Below are 20,130 nucleotides of genomic sequence, written 5' to 3'. Positions count from 1 at the left end.
ACCTTTGTATATGTCCAGCTCTGTTAGATGGTTCAGTTTAATTGTTATGCTGGCATTTCATTGCTGCTTTGTTTCTTCATTGGTTTTGTTCCCTGTAAGCTGCTTTGAGAGTTTCAGCTGGCGAGCAGCTAATAAATGTTTTTTAATTAAGTACGTCAGGTAGTTTGGGATTATCATCTCCATATTGCGAGAGAATGGGTGGGCTGAGACGGCAAAGGAATAGTTGGTCTCAGGCCATTTAGTGAGCTCCTGGCAGAAGCGGGATTCGAACTAGGTTCTTCCTGATTTGTAGCTCAGTCTCTCAACTGCTGTGCTGTGCTGGCAACAGAGGTGCATGGTTATGGGAAAGAGTGGTTGGAGGCCATGTTGGGGAGGGGTCATCTACTGTGGATATGTATACCCCACCCTAAGTCCTCCCCTTCAGCTTGTGGCTTAGGAGCTCGTCTCCCATAGAAGGGGGATGCCCTCAGAGTTGCTTTGCCAGCAAGGGCAGGTTTCGGCATCTATGCCCCCTTCTCAGACCCTCAGCCTGCCAACTCACAGGGTCTGGTCAATATACTCTCATCAGCTACTGGCCCCTCCTCACTGGCCTGCCCATACATCATAGATCCTCACATGCCTGGCAAGTCTCGTGAGACTCGGAATCGGCATGAGATCCCGTCTCGAAGTCTCGCAGGTACTCGTGCCGTTCTCACCAGAGGTCCTGAGAAGCTGACGGTCCCTGTTCCTGCTCCTGACCGGGCCACTGCTGCAGGCACACGCCAGTCAGGGTGCAAGCATCGCTGATTGGATTGCAGCTCCCACGTGAGCACCCCTGATAGATGGAACTTTGTCAGTTCTGTATAGCAGGGTTTCTCAAGCTTGGGTCCCCAGATATTATTGGACTACAGGTCCCATCACATAGCCCCAATGTGACTGTGTGATGCATGATGGGAGTTGTAGTCCAACAACATCTGGGGACCCCAGTTGGAGAACCCCTTCTGTGCAACATGGTGGGAGTTCTCCCACAGAGCCAAAGGCTTGGCCAGCAGCTCACACAGATGACTTCCTAAGGATAATTCAATGGGTTGGCCAAGATGAGATGTCCAAATGCTAAATCTCTTACAGGGAAGCTGAAGGAATGGAGTCTCATTTTATACGGAACAGCCGAGTCTCCACACTCCAACGTCAGCTCTCATCACTCCAGGTCAAGGATGCTGGAGATGCCATCGTCTGACATGGAGCCTTCCAAGACGGCTTTTTTTCAAACCCATCTGGATATGCAGGAGGAAGAGGAGGAATACACAGGTAAAAGATCCAATGCACCGTTTTCTCTTTTCCCCCAAACGTTCCCTGGCAAAACTATCTGTCTGCATGTAAGAGGGCAGCTCACACAAGGAGGAACAGGGCAAGAGATGTCGACTTCTCTAGTTGGGGAACTCTGCACATTTCCCATATTTAATCATTTGTCAGTTACAAGGTCAGAGGCACCTTTGGTGCCTAATGCCACTTTTCTGGGACAATGAAATTGACAGGGTACCATGTCGAGGCCTTACAGGCTTGTAGCTGCAATTTAGGTCTCCTAATGATAACCTGTAATAGAGACGAGCAAGAAACAGAAGCCACCATTGGCTTGGCAGATAGCCCAGGGACTAATATTATGACTGAAAAGTAAATGTAAGGCTCTGTTTGAACCTCACAGGACTGCTAGTTTATACAACCTCTTCCTGTGAGCCGACAATCCCTAGAATTCAGGAGTCGGCAAAGGAGTTCTTCGGCAGAGGTTGAGCTTCCAGTTCAAAACAGTTGCAGATCTGGCTTCCAAACTCTGGCCCCCAGCACTATTAAATTATTCACACAGTAATTTATTGTGGTGTTTGGTTTAGGTTTTGTTGTTGTTTTCCAGGTGGCCTCATAAATGTTGGAGAAACCAGCAATTAAACTGTGCAGCTGTGTACAGATCTATCTTAGCTCTGAAAGCCCTCCCCGAATCAGCGCTCTGTATTATTTTTGCATGCCCTGCTAGTTTGCTACTCACAGTCCTAATTTGGATCCATCATGAGAATCTGCACTTTTGTTGTAAGCAAGTTTCTGGTCCTCATGTCTGCTGAGAAACCCTTTGAGAAACCAGACGGGGCCATGGGCAGGCTTGCAAAATTTAGGGGTTGGGTCACTGATGCTTTTGCTCAGCATTCTTCTGGTGAGAGAGAAGTATTTAGAGCCACGATGGAATGGAAACTCTGGATGCACTTTGTAGGTTGAACTAGGAAGAGTCTTATATCTCTTCTTTCAGCAGAACTGTCTGTCTCTCTAAGGTCCATGCCATACGGAATGTGGTGACCAAGGATGTGATGGCCCCAATGCCGACCAGTGCCTGAACTGTTTCCATTACAGTCTTGGAAGCATTAAAACTGGCAGGTAATGTAACTGCTGTGTGGCCCTGTGGCTTATGGCAGGGGTTCTGTGAGATATTTCCCTTAGGGGATGAGGCCGTAGCTCAGTGGTAGAGCATCTGCTTGCACGCAGACGGTCCCAAGTACACTCTCCAACCTCGACAAGGGCTAGACCTTAAGTTTTTGTTTTGTTTTTTAGTGAAAGCTGAAATCCGGGAGAATCCGGGTGGGCTAAAGCAAGCTGAGTGAGAAGCTTAAAATCTGGGTGAAACCTGGAATTTGGGGGGACATGGCAACTCTAGGATAGAAAGGTGCACTTGCACTTAGAAGGGGGTGGGGGTGGGAAAACCTGGGCTACCCCAGTGAAGAGCGCTGGGATTGGGACCGATCCCAGTGCTCCACATGAGCAGCAGCCTTACCCAGGTAGGGTTGTGCAAGCCCAGGTGGGTAGGGCTGCTTGTGTGAATGAGCTCATTGAATCCAGATCCTAGGAGGTCCCTGGGAAATGTTAGATTCAGCTGGACACTGTCCAAGCAGAGCCCCTTGTGTGAATGCCCCCTCACCCAGGGCTTGCCTCTTTCCATAGCTGGTCTTCTGAACACTGTGAATACAAACACTGTGGGCTCTTCCTCCCTCTCCCCAGGGTCTGTGTGAATTCCTGCCCCCCTGGCTACTTTGGGGACAGTGCACAGCGAAAGTGCCGCCGATGCTACAGAGGCTGCGAAGCCTGCCTTGGGAAGAGCCAGAACCTCTGCGTTGCCTGCAAGCGTGGCTTTTATCATCACCAAGAAACCAATACATGTGTGACGCTGTGTCCGGCTGGGTTTTACTCTGATGAAGGTAAGGATGGGAAATGCTTCTCAGCGATGGCTGTTGGCCAGTTGGAGGACTCTTAGTCGATCAATCATCTGCCCATTAATCCACATTAGATTTTTCGTATTGCCAGAGCCTCCGTGGAGACGCCTTTTTGAGAGGCTGCAGGAAGGATAAAGGGGGCTTAGAAAGATGAAAGAACAGAAGAGACCACCGGAAGGGAGACTGGCTAACATCCAGTCTAAATTAGTCCTACTGAAATTAAGCAGCCCTTGAGTATAACTTCTAAGCAATACTGCTGAGCCACTTAGTAGGCCTGTGGAAAGGAAAGGGAAGATTGTGCCAGCGATCCCATTCCATGTGATTTTCTTAGCAGAATACAGGAGGGGTTTACCGGTGCCTCCTCCCGCGCAGTATGAGATGATGCCTTTCAGCACCTCCCTATATCACTGCTGCTCAATATTGGTGACTACAAACGTATTGACTAGGCACAGGCTGGCAAGGACACCGGCGGGGTTTTGAACTAACAGCCTCTTGCGTTCTAGGCAAGCTGCTCCCCCGCTGTGCCACCGCAGCTGTGTCCATGGTCCTAAATTGAGTTGGAGAGCTGCATGTGCTCCCCATCAGCAGTTGTGTGTTTGCATCTTTGCAACCACAAGACCGCCGATCGAGAGCACACACGGCTCTCCGATCCTGGCCAGGCACTCCTCTGACCCTTCCTAAGGTCATGAGATAAGCCCTATTGTGAGGCTTTTAGAATAACCTTGAAATGGTTGGATTTGATCTGGTTTCTCAACAATTAGGTCCATGCTGCTGCAGTACTTCTTAGACCTTCCTCCAAATGATGAGGTCTACAAAACTACTTATTTAAAGCAGGAATGTAATCATTAAATGACTCTCTGTCAGGGGCATAAAAAGTAGCTTCCTGTCAAAAGCCGTGAGAATACTCCTGCAACTCAGTTTTTTGCTGATTGCAACCTGTACGTGGACAGCAACAATTTGTGATTTAGATGCGATTTTATTTCCCAGCTGCAATTGTTCTTGTATCTTTCTGATTTTTGTTCACTCTCACTTCTTCTCTCTCCCCCATCCCGCACTCACCCCCGCCCCCCAAAAAGGACACAGACGATGTCAGAAATGTCACCAAAATTGTAAGAAATGCCTTGGAGAAATGGACAGATGTACTCTATGCAAAGATGGATTCAGGTAACATACTGATGGCGGAATCATGCTAGATTTTCAGAAACGTATTCACTTTTTAACAGAATGGCTGCAGTATTGGAAGTCTTTAAATTGTTGAATATGGGAAGAGGTTCAAAATGTTTCCATCTCTATGCTCTCCTGGACTGGGCTTCCCAATCTGAGCTTCTGGCCTATAAGAATAGATTCACTTCACACCACCCTATGCCTTTGCCTGCCTGCCTATTTAGAAACATAAGAAGCTGCCTTCTACCCAGTCAAACCATTGTCAGGCTCTCCAAGGTTTCAGGCAGGAGTCTTTCTCAGCCCTTCCTGGAGATGCCCGAGAATGTGCACTATCTTACAGTGCTCAAATGTTGTCTCCCATCCAAATGCAAACCAAGGTGAACCTTGCTTAGCAAAGGGGACAAGTCATGCTTGCTGCCACAAGACCAGCTCTCCACTCTGCTCTGAAGCCTGACCACTACCCTGTTTGACCATGCCGCTGACCTCAAACCCCACGGGGCTCTGGTGGCAGGCTTATTGAGCAGCTGGGCATGGAGGTGTGCCCCCCCCCCCGCTCCACACCCCCTCCTCAGTGGATTCTCTAGCACAACTAGCTGCTGACAAAGACCTTTTAATTGCCCCCCCCCCCCAGCAATAAAAGCTGCAACTGTTTAGCCTGCCTTCTCCTTCCATCAGGGCGATGATGCATAGCGCTCCGGACGGATTTAGGAAGATGGGTGCCATTGATAACCGTTTCCCCCAAGGAAGGAGTGGAACTAAAAATGTCAAACACCAGTAGCTTTATCTGAGCAATTTGTTCAGCAGGAGCCCCAAGGCCATCGCGAGCGCCTCCGTGGCTGTAGCTACTCCGCGGATGAGCCCAGGACTCCCTTGCGTGATTCATTCATATGGCAGTAATTGGGCTGAAGTGACTCTTTCAATAACGGCACTTTAGCCATAGTAGAAAATTGCATGCTTCTGAAAGATTATCTACTTCCCGGGAATGGCAAAAATGGCTTCTGCTGTCAGGTGCCAGCCGTACAAAGTTTCCTTTTATTGTTTGGAAACCTTTTAAGCTGGGGGACCTTTTAAATTCGGGCACCTTTTCCAGCCAAATCATTCTTGTCACCTTGAAAAGTTTTTGCCAGCAACTTTTCTCTCTCTGCTTAATCTAAAAAAAGAAAGTGGAGGTGAAGCTTCTGGGGGGAAACAGGAATTGTTTACAAAGTGACTCAGTTGTCTGTCACAGTTTCCTAGAAAGTGCTCATGGACTGAGGAAGTGTTAGGCTTCTCTGAGGGCCAATTGCAGGTGTCAAAACAAGGTCATGGGCCAAATCAGGCAGGATCATAGGAGGATTCCATAGAGGACATCTAGTTCAACCCTGCTAGACGCAGGAAATCCAGACCTAGAGCATCCCCAACTGATAGCCATCCTGTTGTGTTTCTCAGTTTATCCTTGGCTGCTGAGCTAGAAGTTACGTTACTCTCATAAGAACACAGGAAGCTGCCGTATACCGAGTCAGACCCTTGGTCCATCTAGCTCAGTATTGTCTACACAGACTGGCAGCAGCTTCTCCAAAGTTGCAGGCAGGACTCTCATCCCTATCTTGGAGATGCTGCCAGGGAGGGAACTGGGAACCTTCAGCATGCAAATATGCAGATGCTTTCCCCAGAGCAGCCCCATCCCCTCAGAGGAATATAGTGCTCATACATGCAGGCTCCCATTCAGATAAAAACCAGGGTAAATCCTACATAGCAAAGGGGACAATTCATGCTTGCTATCACAAGACCCACTCTCCTCCAAATCCCTTCCTCTTCAAAAACCACCTTTCCATGAAATATTTACATATCTCTGTACTCCTCACACCCTGCTGAAACAAAACCTAAATATGTGTAATTGAAAGAATTGCCTATTCTTCCTGTGTACTCCTGTCTCCACTTCATCCCCTTCCTCTGTTGTCAGTTTGGAGACTGTAATCATGTGGGGGCAGGGACCTCTTATACTCTGTAAAGTGTCCCTGCAACATTGGTGATCTGGGTGAAATTTCACAACCTGCCAGACTAGGTGGTCTCGAGAATGTTCTGTGTTCAAGATACCTTTTCCTACACTAGGCTTCCGTCACACTCCCAGCAACATATCTGGGCTCCCAGCAACGTCTTCGGTAACACTGGAAAAAGCATGAAGAGGTGTGTTAGTGTTCAGAAGCTAAGAGCCCTGTTTTGCAGGGCTGGACAAAGCCTTGACTTCTAGTGAGGCCGTTCCTGCAATTCCTTCTCTCCTCTCTGCCCCCTCAATCCCCTCTTTATTACAAGAGCTGCGGAGGGTTCTTCACAATGGAAACCTTTGGGGGATTCTGCTTGGGCTGCCTATCCATATATTTGAAAGAAAAACTTGGTTGTTTTCTTCTAAGTCTCAAAGTTTAATTTAAAAGAAAAAATGGGCAGTAATTCCTTGTGGTCCCCAAAAGAACTTTAATTTCCATTACTCTGTTTCAGCTGCCCCTAAAGATGCCCTTAGCACAGCTCTCCAGAACAGACAGCAGGCCTTTCTCTCTCTCTTCACTTTAAAAACACACAGATCATTATTGTATTGGGTTAGGCAGGGGAGCAGCACAGGGAAAAAGAGACGTTTCAGTAGCAGGTAGAGAGAGGTCCAGGGACCAGAATGTTAATGGGAAGGAGGCTGTACGTGTGCCAGTTAAGAGACAGCTTCTGTAGGGAAGAGGGCAAGGCTGGATAATAAAGCACCATGTGAAGTGCTGTGTGGAGCCTCCGTTTGAGTTCCACTTCCAGCAAATTGCAGGAAAGCTCCTTGCAAAAGGTCTGTGCCTCAGTAATTCCAAAGGGCTGTGCATCGGAGCACCCAGGGACACGATTTAGTTCCAAGACAGACTTCCTGTGACTTAGTGCTGGTTGGCATCTTAGTGTGACACAGGGGCATTGTTATGCACGTAAAAAATCCTGGGCCCACCCACCCCCCACTTTTGATCATGAATCATACCCCAAGAACAAGTCTCTGGTATTCTAATACAGCACCCCTGAAGGTGCTCTAGCAACCTTCATGCTAACTGAGCAAAGAGGCACCTTTCAAAAGTGGCGATTCTGTTTATTGAGCAGGGGGAGAGCAACTGGCCCTATCCAACCCCAGCACAGCATCCCTCCAGTGGCTGTTGCTGGTGTCTTTCTTATGTTTCTTTTTGAGATTGTGAGCCCTTTTGGGGACAGGGAGCCATTTAATAAATCAATTGTTTGATTTGTTTCTGTCTGTAAACCACTTTGGGTTGAAAAGTGGTATATAGATATTCATCGTATTCATAAGGTGGAAGCAGCAACAGAGAGCTAGACCAGACCAGGTGTGCTCTGCCCGGCTTGGTGCAGGTGCCTCTACTGCTGCACTTCCTTTCTGGGAGAGGTCATGGAGGAGGGAGGTGGCTGATGAGATTTGGGGCTCTGAGCCATTCACTGGGAGTCCGTGCCTCATGCCCCCCCCCCCAAATGATGCCCCAGATGCAATGGCGCTTTCTCCCCTGCTTCCCTGGTTAGTATTTCTTCTTCCCCCTGACTCTTTTTGGCCACCTAAGTTTTATCTCCAAGTGCTTCCTTTTCTCATTCCCATGGGTTTCCCTTTCCAGATACTTTGGCATTTTGCAAGGATTTTTCCCCCCGTTTCTGTAACTTGTTTTGGCTGGAGGGCTTCCGTTTTTCTCTGGCACGGAACCTTCTCATTCTTTTCAGCTTGGCTGGGGAATCATGCAGCCTTGCTGAGATTCTTACCCTCATTTGCCACTGCAGGGATCTGGAGCACTGTCTTGGGCTTTGGGGGTAACCTTTTCCCACTGTTTTTCTTAACAGCCTTGTAGACAACAACTGCATTACGGGATGCAGGCCGGGCATGCACTTAATCAAGGAGCCGGTGCAGTGTGAGGGTTGCCATTCAAACTGCAGGACATGTGTGGGTAAGTGGACCTTCTGCACATCTTTGTCTCCGAGATGACTGCTAGGCTAGAGAGGGGCAGTTGTGAGAGTCGGAAGAACCCGTGAGCTTGTGGCTCTTCAGCTTGAGCAGCGCTCATCACTGATGCAGAACCTGCGGGAGCAGAACTAATAGAAACGATGGCCTGGGAACAAGGTTTCCTGGGACAAGAAGCAGAAGAGAGCTGGTGTGGTAGGGTGGGAGACAAAAGAAGAGGTAAGAAACAGTCTGGAGTGGAAGGGTTTCTTAACCTTGGGCCCCCAGATGTTGGACTACAACTCCCCAAATCCCCAGACATGGCATCTGGGGGCCCAAGGTTAAGAAACCCTGGTCTGGAGCATAGATCGTGGAGGCGACAAACTGCATTGAGCTAAGCTGGCATTGATAGAGGATCCCAGCTCCCAAGAGGACTTTAGCTTAGATCACCTTCCTTCTGACCTCTCAGGAACTTAGAGAAAGAAAAGTTGATTTCTCTAACATGTCAGGCCACAATTGAACTGGATGTTGTGTATGTGTAGATGTAAAGATGTGTGCAATGCAACATTTTCTTGCATTTACTAATCATGAGTGCCTAGTATTATCTTCCTTCCACTCCAGTCCATATTCTGGACACGTTGCAGAATACAATTCTGAGAGACGGAGAGAGAGACTGGAGTATTGTTGTTTATATTTCTGAAAGGAGTCTTACCTTTCATGGGGCTTGAAGGGAACCATACAAAAGCCCATAAGAAGAATAGCATAACAGGGTTTTGGAGTACATAAAAGTCTCCAAGCTTCAAAAACTGTGTGTTTTTGCATTAGAAGCCTTTGTAGCATCCCACTGAGAATTTACTTCCATTTCAAGCTTACTCTGTCACAACACCAGTAATAATTTAAAAGCAAATAGGCCCCACAATATCAGGCGAAAAACAAAACCTTCTGCTTGGACTTGGTTCCCTTGGAGGCGCCTCTCCTTCACTTTCTGCACTGTGGCCAATATCTCTATTTCATGAGGCTTGTATGAGCCCAGAGGGACTTTGGAGGGCCCCACCCCTTTGAGCAGCTGACTTCCAGACCAGGTCACAAGGCTTTTGAAAATGTCCTGCGAGACCACGAGGCCACAAATTTTGGCCATGAGTACCATCTTGGGGGACAAAGACTCCTCATTATTTGGGGCAATGTCTACTGCTCCCCACCAGAGGTGGGAAATAAGTGGTTGCATTATTGCACTTGCAGCTTCCTGTGCGTTCTCACCCCTTCTTTATCACCCCAAATGATTGGGGCCAAACTGGAGTCATTTTTGCACAAAGGGTTACGGTCAGGGTTAGGGTCACCATGAGCAAATGGTTGTACTCTCTCCATGGAGTAATCTTTGGAGGACATTCCTGTCAGTTTTCATTTGCATTCCTCTGGCAACATTGATAAAATGTTTTTATAAACTTTAAAAAGTTTTCACAACACTGCTGCAAATTTGGCTGCTGATGGCCAGGACAATAAAAGCATGAGAACAATCTGAGAGCCGAAAGTCTTGCAATGCAATCACCTGTTTTCCATCTCTAAGTGGAGTAAAAGATAGCATGCCGTTGAGTCAGTTTTGACTCCTGACGCCCACAGAGCCCTATGGTTGTCTTTGGTAGAATACAGGAGGGGTTTGCCATTGCTTCCTCCCACACAGTGTGAGATGATGCCTTTCAGCATCTTCCTATATCACTGCTGCCCAGTATCAGTGTTTCCCATAGTCTGGTAAACATGCCAGCAGGGATTTGAACCGGCAGTCTCTTGCTCGCTAGGCAAGTAACTTCCCCACTGCGCCTTTAGGTGGCTACTAAATCTAAAGTAAAGGCAAAGTGTGCTGTCAAGTTGGTGTCGACTCCTGGTGCCCACAGAGCCCTGTGGTGTCCTTGGTAGAATACAGGAGGGGTTTACCATTGCCATCTCCCACGCAGTATGAGGTGATGCCTTTCAGCATCTTCCTGTACTGCTGCTGCCCGCTATAGTACCAGTGAAAATTAAAACCGGCAACCTTCAGCTTGTTAGTCAAGCATTTCCCCATTCCAGCACTTAAGGTGGCTTAAGTGTTGGTAAGACTTTAAGTGGGGTAGACCTTGTCAAAAGTCCCAATGAGCATTCCTCCCCCAAAATGGTACTGACCACCTCAGCTGGTTCATGTACTATGAGTGTCAAATGCTCTTTGCATTATAGTGTGAAGGTATGGCCAATGCGGGGCTTGAACCAGGAGGCTTGGAGGTTTACTCTTTGCACCACCAGGAACTTTTCCACACAGGGCTTTAGTCCGCATCTCCTCCAGAATGGAGGGTGTGTGTTCACATATCGGCCAAATTCACCCCAAAGTCCCTGCAAGCTATGGGGAGCACTCCGCACACAATTTGGGTTTTCATTGCTTGTTAAGAGTGTAAGTAAGTAAGTCAACTGTGCTGTCAAGTCGATTTTGACTCCTGGTGCCCACAGAGCCCTGTGGTTCCAAGGTTTAAAAAAAATCCACTTTTTGCATTAGTTTTTTGGGGGGGCACCTTCGAACTCGCAGTAAAGCCTCGTAGTAAACGCCCGGTAAAACCTTCTATCTGAAAATGCTCCAGGCCCAGTGGTGAGGGGGTGAAACTGCAGGCAGACTGGAATACCAGCCCCATAGACGAGCAAGCTTTGAGAAAATACAAACCCCAGCCTCATCACTATGTTCCTACCTTCTTTATGGCAAATGACCTCAGTGGCATCGCTACCTGAGTTCCAACAAGTCCCACAAGCAATTTGTTTCCACTCGAAACATTCATCTTCCAGTGGCCCTTTAACACCTGGTTTGTGGCCAAATTAGAACTGGGAGATGGCCATTTCCATCCTTAAAATGTACTCAGAATGAGTTGGTCTGCCTGCGGAAGGCTTCCTTCTATAATGCCACGTTCCATCAGTACACACCAGCCACGCTGGGCAATGACTTGGGCCACGCACTGTAATGATTCAGGGCTTTTCACACTGTGTACTCCAAATGACTAGATTTCTCCAGCTACAAACCTCAAGCACTATCCTCCAAATAAATCATGATGCTCCAAGTATGCATAGCTCTTTCCTAGCTGCATGTTTTATGTTGAACCTGGTTTGTTTGTTTCTTTCATGTATGCCTTGCCTCAAGGCAAAATTCCCATTAAAGCCCTGACCAGAGCTAGATCTGCTTAGCTTAAGAACCTAAGAAGAGCCCTGCTGGATCAGGCCCAAGGCCCTTCTAGCCCAGCATCCTGTTTCCCACAGTGGCCCACCAGATGCCTCTGGGAAGCCCACAGGCAAGAGATGAAAGCATGCCCCCTCTCCTGCAACTGCTATTCAGAGACATCCTGCCTCTGAGCCTGGAAGGAGCCTATAGCCACCAGGACTAGTAGCCATTGATAGCTCTGTCCTCCATGAATGTGTCCAGTTCAGACACCTTGCTGCTAGAAGGTGTCTGCATCGTGTGCCATTAGGTTATGCCTTGGACTTTTGTTCTGTTTGTGGGTGGGAGGACATACAGCAGCACTGGGTCACGTGGGGGGAGGGGAGCTGGTTTTGTGGTCGCAAGCATGAATTGCCCCCTTTGCTAAGCACAGTCTACCCTGGACTACATGTGAGCGCCATAAGAAATTTCCCTTAGGGGATGGGGCCATAGTTCAATGGTAGAGTATCTGCAGAAGGTTCCAAGTTCCCTCCTGGCAGCCTCTCTAAGACAGGGCTGAGAGAGACTCCTGGGGAAGCTGCTGCCAGTCTGTGTAGACGATCCTGAGCTAGATGGACCAGTGGTCTGACTCGGTATATGGCAGCTGCCTATGTTCCTAAGACCATAGAGATGGGGAAAAACTAGAACAATGGAGAGCCTGGACTTCTGGGGCTGTGCTGCCATTGGCCATGCTGTTCTGTGGATGCAGATATGAGTGTTCTTCTCTCCTGGTATCTCTGTGTGCGTCTCATTTGCCACTCTAATTGCCAACCGGCTTCATAACATCAGTGCCAACAAGGACTGCCCTGAGACTGTCCCCTGGGATGTAGGAGACAAGCGCACAAATTTTGGCCATTGGTGCCGTTTCAGGGGGTGAATGCTTATTGTGATTGTTGACAACTTCTACCTCCCAAGAGATGGAAAATAGGTGATGGCACTCTTGCATTTACAGCTTTCTGTGTGTTCTCGCCCCTTCTTTATCCTTGCCCCCCTCCCCACAAAGATTAGAGTAAAATCACAGTCATTTTTGCCAAGAGGAAAGGGTTAGGGTCATTAACTGTTGTACTCGCTCATGGAGTAATCTTTGCAGGACATTCCTGTCCATTTTTATTTCCATTCTTCTGGCAACATTAATGAGATTTCAAAGTATTTATTTTCTTTTGTTTTTAAAGCTTTAAAACACCATTGCAAATGTGGCTGCCGCAGGCCCAATGCTCAGGACAATAAAAGCATAATAACACCCTAAAAGCTGGAAGGCTTGCAATGTGATCACTTCTAGGGCTGTAGACCTTGTCCAAACTCATAACGAACTCTCATCCCTCCAGATGGTACCAACCACCCCAGCTGGGCTCTATAGGACACTGAAGCTCAGCTCCTGGATTACTGAAGACTTCTGCAGCTGCACAACACTAAGGACTAGAAGCATTATTTTCTTTGCATAATAATAAAGACTCCAGGAGTGCAAATTCTGCAAGCAATGAAACTCCAAAAGAAAAGTCACTTTGGCTGTAGTCACTGCAGGCTGCAGGGCAAACTGTTACTTTTTGCACTGGAGTGTTTCTGGAAGACAAGGCTGAGCTGATTCGAGTTTATTTGCCTGTTGGCAGAAACAGAAACAGCCTCATCCTGGTATCTGTTTAATGTTGCATTAAGCAAAATCACCCTGACAGCAGTTTGTCCTTCAGCTGTAACGTTACCCAACAGACAACACTGAGTTCTGTTAAGTACATGACTTCCTTCTTCGTGTACGTTTGCCATTATAAAAGATCACAAGCATTTTGCTTCCATTAATATCTGGCAGGCTAAGGTCTCTGGATAAGGCCACCTGGGTGAACTTTATCACACGTAGGTCTAATGGCTGTAGCAACTGTCTTCTGCCTTGGAAGTAGGCAGCAAATGGACTCATCTTGCCCCCATTTGTATCCAGTGGTCATCTTTCTGACTGGCTGCCATGTTTCCCCCATACTCCTTAGGGCCAAGCCGAGAGGAATGTTTTCATTGTGCCCGGAACTTCAATGTCTATGAGTGGAGGTGTGTCTCGGCATGCGGTGAGGGCTTTTACCCTGAAGAAGAGCCCGGTCTCTCACACAAAGTCTGCAGAAGGTATGGTCTCAAGTTACAGGTCCCAAAGCACCTGTAGGGCTGACATGAGGAGCACTTTAAGCCAGCAGGTAATCTTGCTAAGCTCCCTCTCCTGGAATGACACCGACACTTTATTTATGTATTCTATTTCTATCCAATGTTTCTTTTATCATGGAACTCAATGCGGTGGGCGGGGGGCCATGTATATGGGAGTCCCCAAGCAGTCTCCCATCCAGGCACAGATCAGACCTAGGCCTGCTTAGCTTCAGCAAGGCAGCAGCATCACATGCCCTCAGATCATAACCTCAGATCATAACCTGGCAGGACGTGATCATGACTCACAAAAGACACTCAAGGCAAAACAAGATTTTGAAATACTAGGGCCCTTGGGCATTCTTCATGTGAAGATGGAATTGAAAAGACGCCTGTTAGTTTTCCCACCCTCGTATCAATTTGCTATTCTTTTTTTACACTATCTCCGATGTCCATTGCTGTGGGAAAGATAGGTGTATTATTAGTGGGAAAGATAGTACTGGCAGGTGCATTCTTAATGGGAAAGATAGTACTGCAGGTGCAGTATTAGTGACTGGTCAAGCCCCATGCCACCTTTTTCCCTTTCCCAGTAAGACAAGTATACATGCAATTGCATGCATTGATACACATCTATTTTTAGTGGTTAGAGTGCTGGACTAGGACCAGGGAGACCCGAGTTCAAATCCCCATTCAGCCATGAAACTAGCTGGGTGACTCTGGGCCAGTCACTTCTCTCTCAGCCTAACCTACTTCACAGGGTAGTTGTGAAAGAGAAAATCAAGTATGTAGTACACCGCTCTGGGCTCCTTGGAGGAAGAGTGGGATATAAATGTAAAAACAAACAAACAAACAAACATAAATAAAACAAAAACCTCATACACACATCTCTGTACACAATTGTACTGAGATTCTTCTTCTCTTTGTCAGGAGGGGGAGAGGACGTAACTCACTGGTAGAGAATGAAGTTTGTATGTAGGAGGTCCCAGGTTTAATTCTTATACCTTCAGTTAAAGGACTCTGGGAGCAAGCCTGGGAAAGCTTGCTGCCTGCCTGAGACCTTGGAGAGCTGCTGCCAGTCAGAGTAGACAATGCTGGGCTGGATAAACCAGTGTTCTGACGATAGAAGGCAGTTTCTTATGTTCATATAAAAGGGATCATGTTCCTTAAACTCTGGACACAGATTACTTCCTTATCCAGCCACGAGGTTAGGAGTTGGGATCTGACCAAAGCAGAGAGACGCTCTGAATTGTTGTTTCTTCAATGCACCAATTAAAGGAGCTTGGTCAGATCATGGGATGGGGACGGATTATGGGATGTGTCCCCTCACCCTCCTTTTTTGCCCAAGTTACGGCCACTGCTACATAATTACTCATCGACAATATTTGTCTTCTGTCCATCAGATGTGAAGATCACTGTTCAAGTTGTGAGGGCTCTACAGGAAGATGCACCCGATGTAAAGAAGGCTTCAGTCTGCTCAGTGGCTCTTGCGTTGCCAGTGACAGATGCCACAATGGTACATATTGACACGACATATAGCTGTGGATTTGGTCTCCGCATTGTATGTTCAACCTGAACACTCAGCTGAATTTGAGAAGCCACCAAGCCATGCCTGGATTTGGGGGGTGGGAGGGGGTGCCATGTTGCAGGGAAGGGGGATGAAACTCACCAGCAATCTTTGTGGCTGGTGGCCACTGGCCACCAGTGCCCCCCCTCACACCTCCCAGTCTCATGATGATAAATGGTAGCCACTAGCTGGGAGCAGTAGTGGAGAGCTTCACCCGCCCACCCCCAAAATAGCTGAAATAGCCTTTCCAATTTCACAGCCGGGCTTGTTCTCACCACACTGGCAGTGTAGGAGAAGCACCCCGCCTGGGTAGGAGAGCCAGGAGCGCCCCCCATTTTCAACTGCATGCTTGCAAACAGTTGTGTGCTTGAAGGAGGTGGGGAGTATGATTGTGTGTGAGGCGAGAGCTGGGTAGGACACTAACAAGCTGGGGCAGAATCTGAGTAGGGCACACTCCTCCTACCCAGCTGCCGCCTTGCGCACTGTCATCACACTCCCTGCCCCGCCTTGGCCTTTGCATGCACATGGCCCAAAATCAGGAGCACACCTGGCCCCCCGTACGCAGGCTGGGCCCTGGCCTAGGCTGGGTATTCTCTGCTTGGTTCCCTCCACACTGTGACCGAAAGGTGAGTCAGGTCAGGAACAAGGGGCAGGCCTGTTGCTTTGGGCCAGACAAAAGTTGTCATGAGCTGTGTGCGCGCACGAGGTGGGTAATCCTGCCGTTCAGATGCAACCAGACTGTAAGCATCACACTGGAGGCCGGGCTGGGGGAACAGTGTGCTGGGACCCTAGGAATTAAAACTGCAGCTGGAGCCTCCCCAGCTCCGCAGGCCTCTGTTCCCTAGCATCTCATCCTTGTCTTCAGCCAGCTGTTCCTCATCCTTCACTCTCTGCTTGCTCTGGAAACTCAGGCAACTTAATTGCTTCTGAGGTTGAGATTTTCATATTTATGGAATATATAATGAACTTTACTGGAATTAGATCAGAAGCAGGGGGTGGAATTAGCGCCTTGAGAATGTGCAGGTAAAACTTTTGGCATAATGGACTGGCATAATCTAGACTGAGCTGTTGGGAAAGTTGTGCAGGACATGAACGGTCTTGTTCAAATCTGCACAGAATACCCAATGCCATCACAGTGGCTGCTTTTTCTTTAAAAAAAAAAAAAAGGCAGTGCCATCGCGGCATCTTTCCCTCGGCATCCCTCCCTACTCACCCCGCTTTGTGCCAGCATGTCCTGGCAGAGAGGATAAGATTAATTTCTCTTGCTGCAGCTGTGTGATACCTATGTGGGTAGCTATGGATAGAGCAGGGGTTCCCCAACTGGGGGGGGTGTGCACTCCAGCAGTTGCTGAACTGCAACTCCCATCATCCCTAGGCACGATCAATTGTAGCTGGAGCTGATGTCCTTCAGCAACTTCTGGAGCCCCACCCCCAGTTGGGGAACCCTGATTGCTGTGGAACCCTGGCCATGAGGTTCCAGAGGATCGGCGAAGGAAGCCACAGGGTAGGGTTGGGGGTTTGTTTGCTTTTGGCTGGGTGGGTGGGGGAGTTGCCTGATTCCAGGGCAGATTCACTGACCTTGTATTTTATTTCCCAGCAGCTTTGGCAAGATTTATTTCGAGGGGCCACAATCGGGGGTGTAACCATAATTGAACAAGCTGGGACAAATGTCCCTGGGCCCATGGGAGTGTGTGTGTGTGGCGGGGGGGGAGAACACTGACTGGCGACAGCTCGCTCTTCCCCTTCTACCTCCCCGAGTGCCCCAGAGGGCAGGGCCCATCCTCACATCTCATCCCAGGGCCGACTCCAACCTTGCTCACATTTCCTGGCTGCTTCCAAGGGGTACCTGAGCTGAAGCTTTGAGACAAAAGAGGCACACTTTTTTAAAAAAAAAAACCCACCAAAACACAATTCTAGAGGCTGCTACTCGGGTGCAAGAGGATTGTGTGTGGAATGAGCAACCCCCTCACTGACGAGGAATGAGCGGCGTCTTTCAGCCCTTGGGTAGCAGAATAATTCCCACTGCGTTTTTACATGTCCACATTTTCTGCAGTTGAAATGTTAATTGGATTTCTTCCCCTTCTCCCCCCTGCCCTTCCTCTTTCCAAATGTGCACTCTCCCAGCCGATGAGATCTTCTGTGAGATGGTGAAATCCCACAAGCTGTGTGAACGCAAGCCTTTTATACAGTTCTGCTGCCGGACGTGTCTCTTGGCTGGCTAAGCCGAACATTTAATATCCGCCGTCTGGAGGCCCCGTTGTGCCAGCTCCCTAGGACAAAGTTTTCCTGTTGATTTTTTCCGTCCCCCGGCTTTGGGAAGCTTCATCCAATGCTGGCTGAAGCTTCAACTTGCCACTCGGATTGCTTTAGTATCGCCTGTCCGTTGGTTCCTCCAGCGTCGCATCTGGTAGCCCCAAATCTAAGTAGCATCACTGCCTTGCTCTGAAAAGGAAAATGGCCATGGCAACACACATCTTTTGCAGGCATGTCTTGTGAATGGAGAGTGGCCCACAGCCTGTACGCCCACAGACAGGTCCCTTCCAAACAGGACCTCAGCACAACTGATTGGGTGACTATGCAGACTGAAGTTCTTTCGGGCCTTTCCCGTCCCCACTGCCCCCAAAAAGGCATGCAGCCTTTTAGGCTAGCGCCTGCATTCCCTGGACTAGCTGCACTATGGTTGCATTCAATTTCACTGCAATCTAGTGACTTGAAACGCTGCATCCCAGCAACATGGTGATAGAAAACGAAGCACATGCCCGGATACTTTTTTTTTTAGTAGTACGCTGGCCTGAGCAAATTCGCTGGCAGTGACCAAAGAGGCAAGGTCAGAATCAGAATCAAATGTATTACCGTCGATGGCCAGACAAAAGAGATAATACAACAGTACAGAATACAAAGAGGCAAGGTCTGGTTGGCAGGAAGAGACGAGAGTCATCTGCCTCTGGTGCGACTGTCGTAGACCTTCCTCTATGCTTCCTTCCTCATGAAATTGCGGGTAGCAAATTCATCTCTTGACTGTGGATGCAAGCTAGAATAATTTCCTCTGCAATGAAAGATAATTCGTTGATAACCGCCCCCCCTATAATCTCCTATTCCCCCCCCACACTAGTTTTGATTGATGGCATCATTTTCCAGCCTGCTACAACTTGCTGACAGAAACCTTCCTATCTGGTGACGGCTCAGTGACTTCTGAGGCAGCCCCTTCCAAGAGACATTCCATTCAGCCGGCCAGGAGAGAAAGAAAATAACCAGTTCTACGGAACAGCCGCTACACAACACATCTGAATGTATTCAATATATATATACATATATAATATATTTTATAGTTTGTCATGTGGTGTTTATATAATTGTGTTAAAATATATTTGGCTATGTCTTACGGAATATTTTAAAAAAAATAACTTATACAGTCATTGCCTTTCTTCATAGATTTTTTAAATTATTTTTTACAGGGACAGAAACCTTTTTTATGACACCTTCCCTTCTAGTGATATCTTTGTAAGCTTCAACAAAGATGTCCCTTTTTTCCTCCTCAGACATATGTAAACAACACTACTTATTTTCTTAGAATGTCTGTTCTAATTCACGTTGTCGGCCGTTTTAATAAGTTAAACCTTCAGCCTGTGAAATTGGCAGTAAAACGTTAATTGGCTCTTTACAAAGTGAGTGAGTGTGAGTGTGAGTGTGTATGTATTTTCATCCCCCCTGGCTAAAATTAAGTTCAGCCTCCTTTAGATCCAGGCTCTTTAAAACTTGGCTGAATGAATAGTGAAAGCCAACACAGTGTTTCTCTTGCAGAATGGACCAATGGTAAAAAGTCGACAAGGTGACCACAACTTGAATAAAATGTCTATAGTCCTGATGAATTAATCTGTACCTTTTTTTTTAATCTATCGAAGTAAATTGCTTTATTTTACTATGAAGAATATCTTATTTCTGTGCAGTCTGTTGCTGTTCTTGTTATTTTGGGACCAAACTATTTTCATTGATAAGTTGCAAAACAGGAATTCTTTTGGCATGAGATGCATCTCGTCCCATTCATTATTCTACACAGTCGCCTGCATTTTTGTTATGCTGGCAGCACCCTCTTAAATGGGGTTCCCAGTGCCCTCCCAAGCAGCCTACTGATCAGGCCTGCACCCACGTTGCTTCAGTGACGCTGGAGCACCACATGCCCCCAGTCCGTCCACAGGGCCACACAGGATGCATGCGCTCTTGCTTCCAAGTCGCTGGGCTGGGAGGCCATATGGGAGCCATATGGGAGCAGCTCTTCGAAGGAAGAGCCAAGTGCAAGTGTGCTGAAGAATATACAAATAAATTCCACCAAAGGAACCCCAGCATCTGGCCTGCACAACTTGTGACCTGCAATGCACAGTTCATGGTCCATATATGGTGGCGCACCAGGGTCTGTTTTTGCTGGCTTGGGGGTAGCTTGACCTAATGTAGAAGTTATAGGTGTGTGTGTGTGTGTGTGTGTGTGTGTGTGTGTGTGTGTGTGTGTGTGAGAGAGAGAGAGAGAGAGAGAGAGAGAGAGAGAGAGAGAGAGAGAGAGAGATGGCTCTGGATCTGAAGGGAGTTTGACTGCCCAACATACTCCCTAACCACATGTGAGAGAAAATATCCAAATGCTTGATTTTGAATCATTAAATATTTGTCAGCCTGCCTTTGTCCCTCTGCTTTCAGTTATTGAGCCGACCTTCTGCTATGGCAGCAGGGTGATTATTTCTTCCCCCCCTAGCCTCTGCCTTGAGTCCTACCACACCCATGTTGTTTTTAGACTGTGAGCCCCTTTGGGATAGAAAGCCCTTTTCTCCTCCTTTCTGCTATGTGAACCACTTGGTCAACATTTTGTTGAGAAGCAGTATATAAATAGCAGTAATAATATTGTGGCCTATGGGGCTGTCTCACTTGTTTCATCATTTGGCAT

General features: G+C 47.8%; 1 protein-coding gene across 17 annotated transcripts in view; it reads left to right on the top strand.

Annotated features, from left to right (window-relative positions):
* PCSK6 (proprotein convertase subtilisin/kexin type 6) overlaps positions 1-19,866 on the top strand; it is a 107,732-nt gene extending 87,866 nt beyond the window's left edge. For 15 of the 17 annotated variants that reach the window (XM_053271788.1, XM_053271783.1, XM_053271781.1 and 12 more), the window contains 8 exons: positions 1,108-1,287; positions 2,295-2,397; positions 3,016-3,212; positions 4,304-4,391; positions 8,223-8,326; positions 13,495-13,624; positions 15,037-15,149; positions 17,325-19,866. In XM_053271788.1, the coding sequence (XP_053127763.1) occupies positions 1,108-1,287; positions 2,295-2,397; positions 3,016-3,212; positions 4,304-4,391; positions 8,223-8,326; positions 13,495-13,624; positions 15,037-15,149; positions 17,325-17,422 (1,013 nt within the window). In that variant the 3' untranslated portion in view covers positions 17,423-19,866. Of the gene's footprint in view, positions 1-1,107; positions 1,288-2,272; positions 2,398-3,015; positions 3,213-4,303; positions 4,392-8,222; positions 8,327-13,494; positions 13,625-15,036; positions 15,150-17,324 lie in introns of those variants that run through there. The other 2 variants (XR_008311372.1, XR_008311371.1) reach the window with 2 other exon arrangements.
* The last annotated feature ends 264 nt before the right edge of the window (positions 19,867-20,130 follow it).

The sequence above is a fragment of the Hemicordylus capensis genome, chromosome 10 (genome assembly GCF_027244095.1).
Source record: "Hemicordylus capensis ecotype Gifberg chromosome 10, rHemCap1.1.pri, whole genome shotgun sequence".
NCBI classification, from domain to species: Eukaryota; Metazoa; Chordata; class Lepidosauria; order Squamata; family Cordylidae; genus Hemicordylus; species Hemicordylus capensis.
This window is presented reverse-complemented; position numbering and strand designations above follow the sequence as displayed.